General features: G+C 39.5%; 1 protein-coding gene across 2 annotated transcripts in view; it reads left to right on the forward strand.

The window, feature by feature from the left end:
• The window catches only part of LOC122670679 (nardilysin-like), a 75,338-nt gene that overhangs the window by 10,187 nt on the left and 47,850 nt on the right, over positions 1-17,301 (forward strand). The window contains exons 2-3 of one of the 2 annotated variants that reach the window (XM_043867641.1): positions 8,899-9,260; positions 10,335-10,410. In XM_043867641.1, the coding sequence (XP_043723576.1) occupies positions 8,922-9,260; positions 10,335-10,410 (415 nt within the window). In that variant the 5' untranslated portion in view covers positions 8,899-8,921. Of the gene's footprint in view, positions 1-8,679; positions 9,261-10,334; positions 10,411-17,301 lie in introns of those variants that run through there. The other variant, XM_043867640.1, reaches the window with a different exon arrangement.

A 17,301-nucleotide genomic window follows, 5' to 3' on the forward strand; every position in this document is an offset into this window, starting at 1 on the left:
ATTTCTTGATTCCAAATCACTCAAATTAAGGATGTCCATAAAATATTAAAGTCCCTTTGTTTTGGGTAGTCACGAAAAAGGCTACGTAAGATAGATACTCAATCTCTCTAGTGATTCCCTTGAAACTAGCTCTTAAAGACTCACAAAGGAGATGCCCGCCAACACTCAACAGCAAAATGACAAAGAGAAAGGGCTTAAGGCATGGATTCATCTTAGTCTCTACAAACGGGGCAATGAGGAGAAGTTGCAAGGTTTCTAGCTACCAAAAGTTGCTTCACAACCAAAGGCTCAGAGTTGCATCTTAAAGGAAAGAGCTTGATTTTGGGGAGAATAGGGAGGTTCCAAAGCCAAGACCAAAACTGATATGGGGTAGATCTGGCAAACTAGTTAGGATTAAACCAAAATGTGGTAGGCAGACTTCAGTGATAAGCATCCATTCATGGAAGGAATCCAAATCCAACTACCAGGGGTATCCATAATTGGAACTGGAATTTGGGCAATGGTAAAGGCCTAAAAGGCTAAGAAGAGATTATTTAAAATGCTAAAATTCCATTATATTGATGGATAGTAAGTCAGAAACCAAAGGATAAGAAGGGTGGAGTGACAATTAGTGATGCGTCCACCAGAGAGAGAAGGAAGCTAGCCAAGCATCACTAAAAGTGCGCATTGAAACCCCATTTCCAATCCTACATCTAAGGCCCTAATTTAGAACATCTCGCCCACGTAGCAAACTATGCCATCCCCAAAAACAACATTGCATTGGTTGGGCCTCAAGAAAAGAAGTATGACGAAAGTACTTACCCTTTAGTACTTTAACCCAAAGGGCATCAAGGTTATGAAAGATTCTCCAATCTTGTCGAGCAAGAAGAGCACAGTTAAAGTTACCCAACTCTCTAATGTCGAGACCCCCATTTCGTTTACTAGTACAAACACGCTCTCATTTACACAAAAAACCCTTTACCCTTGGCATCCTTCCACCAAAAGCGCCAAAACAATTTGTTCAGGGCGAAGATTATGCTCACAGGCAAAAGGAACATGGACATGGCATAAGTAGGCAAGGATTGGGCCACCGACTTAATGAGGATTTCCTTTCCTGCCACGGAGAGAAGGGACTCCTTCCAACCTGAAAGTTTAGCCTCAATGCGTTAGACAATGTATGCAAAAAGATTGTGTTTAGAGCAGTCAAATTCAGATGGGAGGCCCAAATAGGTGCCATGATTTGTAACAACACGAAAACCAATAAACCATCGATCTCAGTTTGGAGGAGGGTGGGGTGGAAGAACTAAAAATGATGCTAGACTTATTAATGTTGATCTCTTGGTCGGAGACAGAGCAATAATCACTTAGCAAAGAATTTAAAGCTTCCATCTCACAAGACCCCGCTTTAGAAAAGATCATGCAGTCATCTACAAACATGAGGTGTGAAATAGTAGGCCCTGATCTACTAGTTTTGTATCCACGAATGATTTGATTATGCTTGTCTGGGAAAAAAAAGAAGATGAAAGGGCATCTTGGCAAAGTATAAAGAGGTATGGGCTTAGAGGATAGCCCTGACGGATGGCCAGTTGGGGGTGAATTTACCTATGATTGAACCATTAACTCTTATGCGATAAGAGACAATTGGCATACACTCCATAACTCATGCAACCCATTGTTTGCAATCCCCGTTTGAAGAAGAAGCTGTCTAAGGAAAGTCCATTCAACCTTATCATACGCTTTGCGCAAGTTAAGCTGCTTAAGTATCATATACCGACTTGTCCCTTAAAATAGTTCATTTGATGGAGGATTTCATGAGCAACATAGACATTGTCAGGTATTTCTCTAGAAGGAACAAAGGCGCTTTGAAAGGGGCTAATTAAGGAGTTCAAAAAAGGCTTAAGATAGTTTACAAGATACTTAGCTATAATTTTATAGAAAATTGTGCAAAAGTTGATTGAGCGAAATTGGCTAACCTCTTCAAGGTGCTTCTTTTTTGGAATTAACACAAAGACGGTTCATTTGAAACGTGTCAACTTATGTCCACTCTAAAAAAACCATTGCACAACAGATATAACATCTGGCCCAACGGTGTCCAATTGGATTGGTAGAATTTTGTTGGTAGTCCATCTAACCTAGGTGATTTATAAGCAGCAATTTGGAAAACAACATGTTTAATTTCCTCAGCATAAAAAGGGTGGCAAAGGAAGTCATTTTGCTAGGGTGTTATCCCAGGGTTAATGCAAGATAGGTAAGAAGATGGATTTGTCGGGTTAGAGGTATTAAACAAGGATGAAAAATAATTGGTAATATGCCAAAACAAACCTATATCATGAATCATTCATGATTCATCTGGCCCCTGGAGCCTAATAATGTGGTGTCAACAGGTGGTGGTGGTATGAAAAAACGATGTGTTATGGTCGCCAGCCTTGAGCTATTTAACTCTCGAGCGTTGAGCCCAATATTTCTCCTCTTGAAGGTGAAGATCCTCCGAACGTCTACAAGTAAGACTTTAAAACCTGTTGAAGGGTACGTAGCTCGGTTTAGATTACGCTATATCCTCCAAATCTTAGCTACCCTCTTCCTTGTGCCTTGGCTACTCAGAGAAACTCTTGGAAGTTTAGAGGAGGGAGGTCAGTGAGGATGGGCGTTGCCATTAGAGGTTAGGGTTGGGAGCAGGTCATAACATCTTCTTCAACTGGGTTTTCTCCACATGATGGTACGAAAGTCAATTCGGTACCAAAACCATTTATCGAACTAGTACCGTACCGTACCAAATACAATTCGGTATGGTACCAGTATGGCAAAATGGTACCATACTCGGTACAGTACGGTATTGGTATGGAGGTTGATACCAACAGTACATACTGATACCGTACCAAATTACCGAATACCAGTATTGTATTACCGGCATAGATACTAATTTATGTATAATAAATCATGTAGAGCAAATTACATGCACCCCCTGGTGTTTGAAATAATAACAGAACATCCCCATACCTTTACCATTTATGTATAACCCCCTGATGACTCACGGTGTTAGTGAGAATGTTAGTTTTGAAAGTAAACAGCTTTACCCTTTTCTCCATCTCAATCCACCGCCCCACCCCCAACCTCTGTTCTTCATCGGCAAGGATTACGTTGCAGTTCACGGACTAGGGTTGCAATCGGTCGGACGGACAAACACATCAAGATGTCATTTTGCAACTGCCATGGGTTCAAGGTGCTGGCCAAGAATTATTTGGACCTGGATTCTCACCCTCCCGATAAGAAAGAGGGAGGCGGAGAACAGGTTCAACTCCAATTGATAGAGAAGTATTTCAAATGAAGTTCGATAGACCTGAAATTACAGGGTAAGATTCTAACTCAAAAATCTCTTAGAAACAATCAACAATGGGTCAGCAGATCAGGAAAAAAATGATAAAAAATACCTATAACTGGACTGGGCATAAGTTAGGTAGGGTTTCAGTTGAAGGTCAGTAACTCCTAGTAGAGTGGAAATCTGGGAATGAAATTTTAGGTCTTGAATTGCCCAAGGTGTATGGCCTACACTCCAAGTTTGAGCAAGAACAGAAAAGGATTGTTAGAGTTGTATTCAAATCTGGTTGGTTGCAGGTACCGCACAGAACATAATATCTGCAGTAACAAACAAGGAGAATAGGAAGAATATTGGAGGCAAATAAAGAGCAATTAAAAATAATGGAAGAGAAGATTAAGAGAAAGATTAACCTAGAAGGAGGAAATCCAGAAGAAGAGTGAAAGCTCGGATGGTTTTAGGGTTGGGCTTTGGGAGCCTCACGTAGGGGATCTTGAGTGATCGGAGGACTGAGGCAAAACGTTCTGGATGGGGAAGATGTGCTGTTGGATTAGTCGATATGGTGACTCTAACTGTTGGACGTGAAGAAGCACTGGAGATGGGGAGATGAAACGTGAGGAAGAAGGAGAATATGAAGAGGACATGGAGGTTCTCAGAGAGACACATTTGGGTGCTTTCTTCTCAGATTGCCGGAGAAGAAAGGGATAGGTGGAGGAAGATGACAATGGAATGTTGGTTTTGAGGGAGATGGGTCTAGGCTATGGCTATGGCTATGGCTATGGCTATGGCTATGTCTAAGGGTAAAATGGTCAATGTAAAAATTGAAGGGTAATATGGTAATTTTCAAATGTTTAACTACACCTAACGGTTTAAACTTAACAGGAAGGACTTATTTGTAAGCCTCACAATTGTTCAGGGGGAGGTGCGTGGAAATGGTGAAACTATAGGGGGTGTTCTATTATTGTTTCAAACACCAGGGGGAGGATGTAATTTGCTCAATAATATATATAAGTATACATGTTAAATATATATAATAATTTATATACATAAGAATATAACATAGTAAATATAATATTTTATATTATATATACTAATTTGTATAAATAATATAAGAAACATATAACAAATACCATATATCGTACCGAATACATATCGAACACATTCCATATACCAAACCATAACCGTACAGTAAAATATCGGCATGAAAAAATGATCGATATCATACTTTGTATGGTACGGTATCGATATGGGGTGCTTGGCTTTAGTATCATACCAAATTGACACCCTTTCATGATGGTGGTGGTGGTGGTCAATATTTGTTTTCCCAATAGTTTGAAGTGGCTTCGATCAATTTGTAGTTGGAGGACCTCCTTATTACTTTTAGAGATGCATATTCTTCTATCGAATCTCTTCACCACCATACGTCTCTTGTTTTTTATATTGTTCAAAATGCTTCGATATTTAATCAGACTACTCATGTCTAGATGTCGTTCATCTTGTTTGCCCATGCTTTGGGTATTTTGGGTTATTATTATTCTTAAACGGTAAGTTCTCACAAATGACAATCGCATGAGTTACCTAACTAGACAAAAAAAACCAAACAAACACAAAACGAATGATTTTTGTAATTAAAAGGTATGTCCCACACCATTTCTCTATCACCATTCTTCTTCAAACTTAAAATGGATTTACGGGTTGAAGTTGAAGTTAGTGAAGTTTATGGAGAATCACCACCACCCTTCTATGTGAGAGTTTTCCACGGAACGACTGTTGAAGGCTTAAAAAATTCGGTGGATACCAATCTTGGTGCCAGCATAAACCGACAATGCACCCTGACCCGTGGCAACACAAGGTGCATTGCCGGTCTATTCTAGCACCAAATTGGTCAAAAACATCTTCTTCAACTGGGTTTTCTCCACATGGTGTGGTGGTCAATGTTTGTTTTCCTGGTAGTCGATTTGAAGTGGCTTCAATCAATCTATAGCTAAGATTTTCTTATTACTTTTAGAGATGTATATTCTTCTGTCCAATCTCTTCATCACCATATATACGTCTCTTCTTTTTATAGTTCAAAATGCTTCGATATTTAATTAGAATTTGCTCATGTCTAGGAGACATTTTTAATGTTGTTTACCCATGCTTTGGGTACTTTTGGGTTATTTTTGTTAATTTGTAGTGTACTGTCTTTTCTCTTTCTTTCCCAAACTAAAGCAACCAAATCCAATGCAAAGTTCAATTCCCTTGGCGCTCAGTTCCCAAGTTAAAAAACATCGATTAGAAGCATTGATGTGTGACTCTGTGGTTTTAGCCATTTTTAGGTCTTGATGGTAACTGATAATTCTAAACGTGATCATTTTATTTCAGTAAATTTGTTTTTCGTAATTACGTCTCTAACAATAAAAATAAAATAAAATCATATGTCCCTCACTTTTTTTAGGGGGGGTAGGGGAATTATTGTTGTAATCAGTATCAGTGAAAAAGAAACTATAACCCTACTTGGTTGTCCGTTTAGTATGGTACAAATTTTTTCCCTAGTGAGTGTAAATCATCTTGTCGGGGGTGTTGGCACACCCCTATGTCTGGATGCAGGGACACACATAGAGGTAGCGTTCTCTTTCCCATTTAATATTTACATGTTTTATCTATTCACAACTAATTCAATAGTTTTTCAACTTTACAATTTATAACCCGATTGCTTTCTAAATGGTTGCAATCAAACCTCTCTGGTTGCTTTTATCGGATAGTAATCTCACCTCCACAATCACCTAAGTGAATAACCATTTGGAGATATTTTATCTCCAACAATTCTTACAATAAAAGAAACTTACAGTCTCAAAAGGTTAATGAGCAAGTTAGAGAACACTAAAATGATTCTCAATAGTTTCTAAAACCCAAAATCTTCCAATTAAGTACTAAACTGTGGAAAAGGAATGACAAAAAAAATATTACTATTAGAATTTCCAATGACTTCTTTAAGCTGAGATGGTCGACTATCCTTGATTGCCTTGAAGGGTCGATCAATCCCCTTGAGGAAATAGCCGTTTAAAATATGACCACAAGACAAAAGTGAATAGTAGATGGTTACCCCCCCTTGCAAAGGGATCTTTATGGTCTCCATTTATTTGTCCTTTCATTTCCTCCATTTCATCTCATAGGGGGTAGAAATGATCACCCTATCCCTTGCCCGAACACACTGCCCGGGTGGGGTCCACTCCCCCCTCTATTAGATGAAATGGAGGAAATGGAGGGGCAGATAAATGGAGAATATAATTTTCCCCTTAGCAAAGCCAGTTGACCAGCTTGGCTAAAATGACAATAACTCCTTCGTCGAGGAACTTTGTCCAGCTTTAGGCCGGTCGATTGACATTTCATCCAACTGATATTTTTTGCCATAAATCTTATGACCTTAGCCACTCGACCTCCAACTTGTGTTGCTTAATGTGCCTAGTCTAATTTATTGATCAAAGTCCATAAGTTACCCTTCAGTCACAGATGAAGCCCACAAATAAGATTAAACCAATTAGTATAGTTTGGCCAACTTATGACTAAGTCCTTGAGATCTAAGAGCTACTCGAGCATCAATTACATCTTAGGAATATACAAGATTCATTGATTCAAACTATTCATAAGTTTTGTTCCAATTTAGAACATTATTTGAAGATGTACATTGCCATTCTAGTTTCGAAGGCACTTGATATTTGTGATGATTCATTAAAATTTGATCTTTAATCCTTATGCTTCAACACTACATAACTTTGATCGATTAATTTTGAGTTTAAGATCTTCCATTGAGATTCTTGCTCGATGACTTCATTTTATTGCTTGAGTTTGTCTTCTTGCAAATCTTTAATGCTTAGAGATAATACTAATTGATCTCAAGGTCTAATGTCTAAACAGCTATGACCTCTTGGGACTCTTGCTACATTGTAGGAGTATCAAGATTAGGTTGGCAATAAAAAAAAAAGTTCTATCAATACCCTAAACTTAATCCATATTTATTCATTTTCTCTATGGAATACTTAGTTATTTTTTTCTTTTTCCTCATTTTCTAATCCCATAGTAAACCAAACTTTTGCCTCTCATTCTCTAGTAATTTTTTAAATACCCAAATCTACCCTCAATGGCATGTTTCATCGTTTTTTCACTCCACTTTTAAATTGTAACCTAATTTTAATGACATGATTTAATAACGTATTACACAACCATTATTCATATATCATCATTTAGTGTGTATATTTAATTTTAGGGAGAGAGAACGCCACTCGGTCGTGCAGCGCATGCTGCCCTTGTGCCCTGACACAAGGGTATATTTAATTTATGGGATTGGGGGGATATGGTGGTCATTTTGTACACCCCTGTGTCAGGGAACATGTGTGGCAACCATGTTCGCAGGCATGTTCATGAGTCTAATCCTTTTTAAAATTGTTTGAGTTGGGATGTAAAAATTCGGTCGGATAGTGGCATTATCATTTTTGTATCCAATTATATTTGGATGGATTCAGACAATATCTTATTAGGTTTCAGATAGATTCAAATAGTTTATGGAAAGTGATTTTTTGAATATAGATTCTCATTAATGGATAGGAACACTGATCGAATACGAATTTTCAATTATCCGTTGACATCGTTACTGTTTTGTTGTTGAGCGATAGGGTGGAAATTTAGAGTTCAGCCGCTACCCTTTTCTTATTATTCTTAGTCTTTGATTTTCTTACGTTTTTATTTTTAATTATATCTTATATTTATTGTAATAAGTATATGATTCAATGTATCACACTGCATAGAACAATATATATAAACTAATAGAAAATATGGGAAAAGAATCTCGTTATCTTAACTTATAAAATTATAAAATAAGAGGAAAAAAAATCCAATAAGATAAATTAATTAGATTCACAGGCACAAAAATATATTTTAGAAATGTTATTATCATTGGAATCGGATAATCATCAATCAATCGAATAAAAGAATTACCATATTCTAGTTTTCAACGGATTTGGATTCCCCTAAACAAATATGATCGCGGATCGAATACGAATTTTCAAATATCCGTTCACATCCTTCAATTTGAGTTGACGTGACTCTTGAATCAAATTTTACAATTTTTCGACTCAGTCTCAGACTCACCCGAATCAAAACCTGAATTTTCAATCAATGCTTCACATCCTGGCGAGTGCGGAGTGCGCACTGGCATATATGCGACTATATCAATTGGTCCCACAGAAGCCAGTGGGCCCATATGAAAAACAAATAAATAAATGGAATAAGCAAGCACCTCGATTGGTCACAGTGATGTTACTGAGCCAGAATACACTGGCCTGAACCCAGCCCCGCCTTATGGCACGTTGCGGCGGCCTTTATATGCGGCCACTTGCAATGTATCAAATAGCCGATGATTGCTGCGCCTGCTCTCTTGTGTGGGCGTCAACTATCACGCATCACCATCAGCAGCAGCAGAGAGGTTATACACTGTAGAAGAACTATAAAACGAAAAAGCAGATGCGCGGAGAGTCGAGAAGGGATTTCCAGAGAAGAGCAGCTTCTGAAATCTATAAAATCCCCACTCGCAAGTTGTTGTTATAGAAGAATAAGAAAAGGAGGACGAGGAGGTATACGAAGAAAGTTGAAAATGGCAGTTACGCCTTCTTCTTCTCTTTTTGCTTCGGGCAACGCCGTGATAAAGTCCCCAATAGACAAACGTTTATACAAAATTCTCAATCTTCCTAATGGCCTCTGTGCCCTTCTCGTTCACGATCCAGAGATATTCCCAGATGGTCCTTCTGAATGTTCTTCTAAAACCCTAGAGAACGGCGATGAAGAAGAGTACGGAGATGAGTCCGATGAGAGCGAAGGTGAATATGACGATGATGATGATGATGATGACGATGACGACGAGGATGATGAGGAAGAAGAAGATGAAGGCGAGGAAGAGGATGAGAAGAAAAATAAGGATTCACAGACTAAAAAGGTTGTTTTCTTTATCTGTTACCCAACGACCAAACCAAATGCTCAGTCGAAAATTTTTAATTTTATTTTCTTAGTAGCACGAAAGGAGATTATGGTATAGTAATATTCGTTTACAGGTATATATCGCTAATTCACATGTTTCTTTGAATAATATGAATGTATATTTTCCCAAACTGGAGCCAGTTCACATTTCAATTGATGTTTTTGATTAGAGTTGTGGGAGTTGTGACAGATTTCAATGCGTACTCTGTGCCCAGTTCATGTTCATATTTCAATCAATCCGTTTGAATGAAAGCAGTTCATAGTTCATACTTCAATCAATGCGTTTGAATGAAAGTTTGTTTTTGGTTCAACGTAGCTTAATTTACTCCTGTGTGCAAAAGCATGCATTAGAATTTTTTTTTGGTTGGGGGAGGGGAGAGGGTCGATGACGAATATATTTATCGAGCACCCAAAGTAAGAACAACTGAAAGGTGAAAGGACCAACGACGCACTAATGTCAATGCTGCATATACCAATATTGCATATGGAAACCTCATTGGCCAATTTAATCTGCCATGAGCTGACAGACCTTGGCAACCACTGGATTGAGATGTTCAATGAGGATGATAAGGAGCCAGCCTTTGTAGGCGAGAGAACCTTTAGGGGCTCTTCATAGGTCAATCAAAATGCAGGATACCCCTTAATCTCTATACTGTTGCTATACAAACATGTAGCCAGTCTGAGATCATGTAAGATTCATATGAGTTCAGTTCGCTATTGTCTGTGTGTATTTTTCCTCTTTACTCTTGATTCAGGTCATTGTTGTAGAGTTTGAGTTCATAGTTGTCATCGCGGTGACCAAGGTGTTGGAGGGGGGCCTAGATGTGGCGACACCAACAAGGTGCTCGCCTATGCTACCAAGACGCATAGGTGACGCCTTGACAACTATGTTTGATTTGGTCTTGAAGTAGTTTTGTTTTCTCATCTAACTTAAGTGGCATAAAAATTTGTTTGTGCTTCTTCTAAATTTTAATAGGCCTTTTATTTGTTTATGCATTTGGAGGTTATCTTCTCTGATTAACATGTTTTGCAGGCAGCTGCAGCAATGTGTGTAGGAATGGGTAGCTTCTCTGATCCTTTTGAGGCACAGGGTCTTGCCCACTTTCTAGGTTTGATTCCAAATATTCATTATGTTTGTCTCTTTCTTTGTTTGTGTTTTTATATGTTTCCATGTTTTTCTGGTGTCTATAGTGACTGAGAAACTATATTCAATCTGGCTTCTGGATGAAAAACAAATGATATGATATGTTTAATCCATTAAAGAAAGCACATGAAGGAACAATTCTTAGGAAATTCAACTGATGCCGCATAACTCCATGATTTTTTACTTATCAAAGAAGGAGGAAAAAGCCATTTAAACAGAAGATGGGATAATTGGATTATATTATTGGAGAAAGCTATACTACTTGGAGAATAATGAAATAAGAACATATTGTCATTATGGGCCAGTAGATTTGATTCATTCATGCTGGATGCATGCTACCATATCTAGTTCAAAACTAGAACAGGCAAAACGAAATTAGGGAAAAAGGGAAATGGATATTGTAGCTGTTGATGTTGGATTTATTGTTCCAAATGTGATTTGGGTATAATAGTACTTAAGGATTGGTTGTGTACTTGTGTTTTTTAGAATCCCTGAAATACTTCAAGATTTATTAAAGTGGAACTAAAAGTTAAATAGTTATGTGTCAAAGTCGGTGGGAAAGTAATGGATCGTCCTTTTAACTCAATCAATACAGTTCCAATAAATTGCTTTAAAACTTGATCCATCAGCTTGGGGGGAAGGGGGAGAGGGAGATTATTATAATGTTGATAACCTACTAACTTTCGTAGATTTTTATTTATTTTTAAAGCCTAGGTTTACTGTGTACAGTATTTTGAAAATTACTATTTGATGCGTCCACTTATTTTAAGGGCGGATCTCTGTGCAACGGTAAGGTTGCTCCTTTTGGCCTAGTGGTAGTGGGTTCAAGTCTGGAAACAGCCTCTCCGCGAAGTGGGTGTTAAAACAGCGTACATTATGACCATCCCCAGACCCCACAGTGGCGGGAGCCTCGTGCACTGGGTACGCCTTTTTTTTATGGGTTTATGAATAAGGCCGATTACAATAAAAATAAAATAATGGCCCAACCTATAATATAACTATCCAAAGGTCAATTTCAGCCCATTGGACTGCCGCTAGCACCTTATGAGCCTCCCATGCTTGGATATAGGCCTCCATACGGGATTAATGCCTAATGCAACTACATCAGATGATAGTCAAGTTCTAGGTGGGAAGCCTAGATCATATCCTTGTGCATTACTCAATCAATACTTTCCTTTGGCTGAATCTGGTATGTGAATCCCATACTCATATCTGTGGTTTTTAATACTATACAGTTCCTGTTCTGTTAATACTTGTTTCTAATTCTGGTTTCAGTTTGTTGCTATTTTTGTCCAGTTTGGTTCCCTATTTTGATCCTTGTTTCTATTTGAAAGCTTGACTTCCTATTTTGGTTTCTAGTTGCTGTTTTCTATTAGTTACTAAATCTGAACTTCTCTTTTGGTAACTTGCTATTTCTTTAACTTCATGAAAACTTAAGATCTGGCCATTGGATTGAATCAAAATTGGCTATGTTGTACCTCATCCTTTTTGAGTGTAATAAAATAAGAAGAAAGAAGAAGAGAGGAAGAAGAAGAGGGGAGAAATAGAAGAGAATTGCTGCAACAGTTTGGGAGTCACAGCCGTGAGATTGACTGCCCCCAAAACCTTCAATATATATTAACTTAATTCAAAAGACAATAGGGTAAACCCAAAAAGACCAAAACACCCCTGAGGGAGAAGTCGTGAATTAGCTCTAGCGCTAATTCAAGACTCCCTCCCCCTACTACGACAACTTCTAACACTCCCCCCTCAAGCTGGAGCATATATGTTAATCATGCCTAGCTTGTTACAAATATAATCTACTCTCACACTCCCCAAAGACTTTGTAAATAAATCAGTAAGTTGCTCCCCAGTTCGAACATGACGAGGAGAGATAATCCCTTGTTGCAGCTTTTCACGAATAAAATGACAGTCAACCTCAATGTGTTTTGTCCTCTCATGAAACACAGGATTGGTAGAGATATGAATGGTAGCCTGATTGTCACACCACAATAACATAGGAGAATCATCAACAAACCCAAGTTCTACCATCAACTGTTTAACCCACATCAGTTCACAAGTGTCATGTGCCATAGCACGATACTCCGACTTTGCACTGGACCGAGCTACAACGGTCTGTTTCTTGCTCTTCCATGAGACAAGATTTCCTCCAACAAACACACAGTAACCTGAAGTGGATCTTTGATCAATTGGAGACCCTGCCCAGTCAGCATCAGTAAAGCCTTCAACCCTCCCATGACCATGATCAGAATACAGAAGACCACGGCCTGGAGCTTTCTTGATATAGCGCAAAACTCTTATAACTGCATCCCAATGAGACGTCCGAGGAGAGGACATAAACTGACTGAGTACACTGACAGGAAAAGAGATGTCAGGCCTAGTCACAGTCAAATAGTTGAGTTTCCCTACCAGCCTCCAATACTTCTCAGGATCATCAAGGATGTCACCACCATCAGCCACTAGTTTCAAATTAGGATCCATAGGAGTATCCAAAGGTTTAGACCCCAGTAACCCTGTCTCTGAAAGCAAGTCAAGTACATACTTTCACTGAGAGATCGAAATTCCTTTCCGTGATTGGGCTACTTCAATACCCAAAAAATATTTCAGACGTCCCATAGCCTTAGTCTGAAATTGCTGTCCCAAATGTGTCTTCAAGCTCTCAATACCTGAAGAATCATCTCCTGTGATAACAATGTCATCTACATACAATACCAAAAATATCCTCCCTGCATCAGAACATCGGAAGAACACCGAATGATCACTCTCAGATCGAGTCAGTCCAAACTGCAACACAACTTCAGTAAACCGGCCAAACCATGCCCGTGGTGACTGTTTCAGCCCATACAACGATTTCTTCAGCTGACACACCTTACCCGACTCCCCCTGAGCAACAAAACCAGTAGGTTGCTCCATATATACCTCCTCATGGAGATCACCATGCAAGAAAGCATTCTTGATATCCAACTGATACAAAGGCCAATGATGTGTAGCAGCTAAAAAGAGAAATATGCAAACCGAAGTAAGTTTCGCAACAAGAGAAAAAGTATCCAGATAGTCTATACCATAGACCTGGGCATAGCCCTTAGCTACAAGACGGGCCTTCAACCTAGCCACAGACCCATCAGGATTAACTTTCACCACAAAGATCCACTGGCAGCCAATTGCGGTCTTACCAGAGGGTAAAGAAACAAGGTCCCATGTCTGATTTTCCTGTAGCGCAGACAATGCCTCAGTCATAGCAGCCCTCCACCCAGGGTCAGACAAGGCTTCGACAACAGACTTAGGAATAGGATGACTCTCAATAGTGGAGAGACAAGCAACAAAATTAGAGGACAAACCAGAATAGGACACAAAGTTAGAGATAGGATGTTGGGTACAACTCCGAACACCCTTACAGACAGCAATAGGAACATCCAAATCAGAAATAACAGGAGCAGGAGGTGAAGGGGAAGTACCTATTGGAGGATTCGGATCTGGAGGCGAAGAAGACGTGGTAGAGGGAGCGAACCGTTTGCTATATTTGTCAAGGGCTGAAATACGAGTTGTCAGCTCGTCAGAAGAGCGACGATGAAACACAGCAGGTGGCTTAGCTAGAGGTGGCGCTGCTGGCAAAGGATCCTGCAAAAGAGAAGATTGCTCGACAACATAAAGGGGCAGATCATCGTCCAAATCTGAAGAAGGCAGCAAAGACTCAACAAAGGGAGTGGACTCAAAGAATTTGACATCAGCAGTAACAAAGTATTTCTTCAAATGAAAAGAGTAGCAACGATAACCCTTTTGAGTTTTAGAATATCCCACAAAAAGACATTTAAGAGCCCGGGGATTCAATTTAGAGCGACCAGGACGATGATCCCGAATAAAACAAACACTCCCAAAAACCCGTGGAGGCAATGCAAACAAAGGTTGTGAAGGAAACAATAAAGAATATGGAATACTCCCACACAAAACCGAAGAAGGTAGATGATTAATAAGATAATAGGCTGTCAAAACAGCATCAGCCCAAAAAATTTTAGCCACTTTCATCTCAAACAAAAGAGAGCGAGTAACCTCCATTAAATGCTTGTTTTTTCTTTCGGCCACACCATTTTGTTGTGGTGTGTCCGCACAAGAGGACTGATGAATAATGCCATGCTGAACCATAAATGAAGAAAAAGGAGCAGAAAAGTATTCTTTAGCATTATCACTACGAAGAACTTTTAAAGAAGTTTGAAATTGATTCTGAATTTCAAGAACAAAAGCACAAAAAATGGAGAATAACTCAGAACGATGTAACAAAGTAACGAAAGCCTAACTGAGAAACAACCGGACAAGGGCCCCAAATATCAGAATGAACAAGTGCAAAAGGGTGGGCAGCCCGTTTATTGACTCTAGGGGGATAACTTACACGGTGAAGTTTCCCAAACTTACATGACTCACAATTAAGACTAGACAAAGACTTAAAACGACTATCCAAAATTTTCAAACTCTCCAATGAAGGATGACCCAAACGACAATGAATCTGATGAGGAAGCGCCACACTCGAACATGCCACAGCTGATGTGTCTTCAAGTAGATACAGCCCCCCAGATTCCCCACCTCTACCAATCGTCTTCTTCGACTTGAGATCCTGAAATACACAATAGCCAGGGAAAAAAGTGACAGAACAATTATGAGCTTTGGTAAACTTGTGAACAGATAACAAATTAAAGGGAAACTTAGGTAAATAAGAAACAGATGATAAGGACAAAGAGGAGGTAGCTTGCACATGCCAGTACCCCGAACCTGAGCTAAAGACCCATCAGCTAACACTACATTGGAAGAAGACTCACAAAATGAGGAAAAAATACCAGGAACCCCAGTCATGTGATCCAAAGCACCTGAATCAATGATCCAGGGTCGAGAAGTGGAGGAGAGGCATGTAGTAGCATTACCTGTCTGAACCAGAGTGGCAGCGGAGAACTGAGATGACCGGGAATTATGAAACTGAGTAAAGCGCTCATAATCTTCATCAGACATCGTCACAGTCTTACCCTCGGACTTGGAAGAAGAGGAAACTCCCGACTCATTGCTGGCCGAGTTAGCAAATTGAGGTGGCTTACCATGTAGTTTCCAACAAAAGCGCTGAATGTGGCCAGGCTTGCCACAATGATGATAGGTCCGCACCTGTCCAGAAGCCTCTGAAGCACCAGTTGTGGGGGCTTTACTAGTACCAGTCCCACGACCCCTACCACCACCACCACTATTACCCGACCCTCCTGTAGGACCACGGTTTGGTGGAACAGAAGCAAGAGCAGAATTTTCAGCAGTGGTGGTCTCTTGGCTGCTCTCACGGGAAGCACGTAAAACTCAAGAAAAAGTGTCAGAAAGAGTGGTGACCTTATCCCCACCAAGTATTTGAGACCTCACCGACTCAAACTCCTTACGAAGTCCACCCAAAAATACCATAACAGCAAGTTGTTCTCGCTGATTGCATTGCCTGTACATCCGATGAGATAGGAAGGACTGAATTGAGCTCCTCATACAAACGTTTGAAGTCAGCAAAATATTGGGTAACATTAAGATTCTTTTGCTTCACTTTATAGAACGCCTGTGACAAATCATATATACGAGACAGGTTATCTTGTCCAGAGTATAGGACATTCAAATATTCCCATAGGTCCTTAATTGTATCAATATGAGTCACCAAATCTGCAATCTGATTTTCCATTGAATTTAACATCTGGCTCAAAATCCTAGCATCAACAGTGTCCCATGTGGTATCTCCATCAGGTTTTGGTTTAGTTAAATGATCCTGTTGATCACGGCCAATCAAAGCTAATCAAACAACCTTCTTCCATTGCTGGAAATTTGATATGCCTTCTAATTTGCGATCAGTAATACAATGAGAAGCTGAGATTTCAGCCACGGTAGTCTTGGTTTCAACCATTCTCACAAACCACAGGGACAGCCAACAAATAGGTCACCAATTAAAATAAAAATCGTGACTCTCCTCCAAAAAACATAAACCAACTCACCATAAAAAATCACTGCTCAACATTCTTCATCAAAAACACAAACAAATCAGACCTAGTTCTTCATATAAACTCGAACTAGTCCCTAGACACGCATAAAAAATTGCATAGGGTGCTGTACCCCTTCCAACGAGAGCCTGAAAAGACCTACAAACCAATCAACTTGTCGAAGCAGATTACAGCCACTGTAGAGTCTCGATCAAACAGAGAATGACTGATATTTGTAAGTGTAGATCAGTCCCTATCAATCCAGCTCTGATACCATGTAATAAAATAAGAAGAAAGAAGAAGAGAGGAAGAAGAAGAGGGGAGGAATAGAAGAGAATTGCTGCAACAGTTTGGGAGTCACAGCCGTGAGATTGACTGCCCCCAAAACCTTCAATATATATTAACTTAATTCAAAAGACAATAGGGTAAACCCAAAAAGACCAAAACACCCCTGAGGGAGAAGTCGTGAATTAGCTCTAGCGCTAATTCATGACTCCCTCCCCCTACTACGAAAACTTCTAACATAGAGCATTCAACCAAGGTTTGGCTCAGGTATTGATCCTGTTGTCTGGTTCATATGAAATTTTCTTCCTTACCTACAGTTCTAGATCTCTTCCTGGGTTCTAATCCCTAACCCTTAGCCCTTAGGTGATTGGATATCCATTGAGGACTCTTACTTACCTTTTAAATTTCAAGTTGGAAAACTACTAATCCTAATTCTAGCCAACTCTGTCAACAAGAAAACATAAAATTCAAACAAATAACCCCTAAAACTAACCCCATGACTGGGACTAGAGTGGATTCCTAAAGACTAAAGGAATAAGCCATCATAGGACCAAATCAGGTCCTTTTTTTCTTCGTTTCTGCATCACTCTCTG

This window comes from Telopea speciosissima, chromosome 8, assembly GCF_018873765.1.
Source record: "Telopea speciosissima isolate NSW1024214 ecotype Mountain lineage chromosome 8, Tspe_v1, whole genome shotgun sequence".
Classification (NCBI taxonomy): Eukaryota; Viridiplantae; Streptophyta; class Magnoliopsida; order Proteales; family Proteaceae; genus Telopea; species Telopea speciosissima.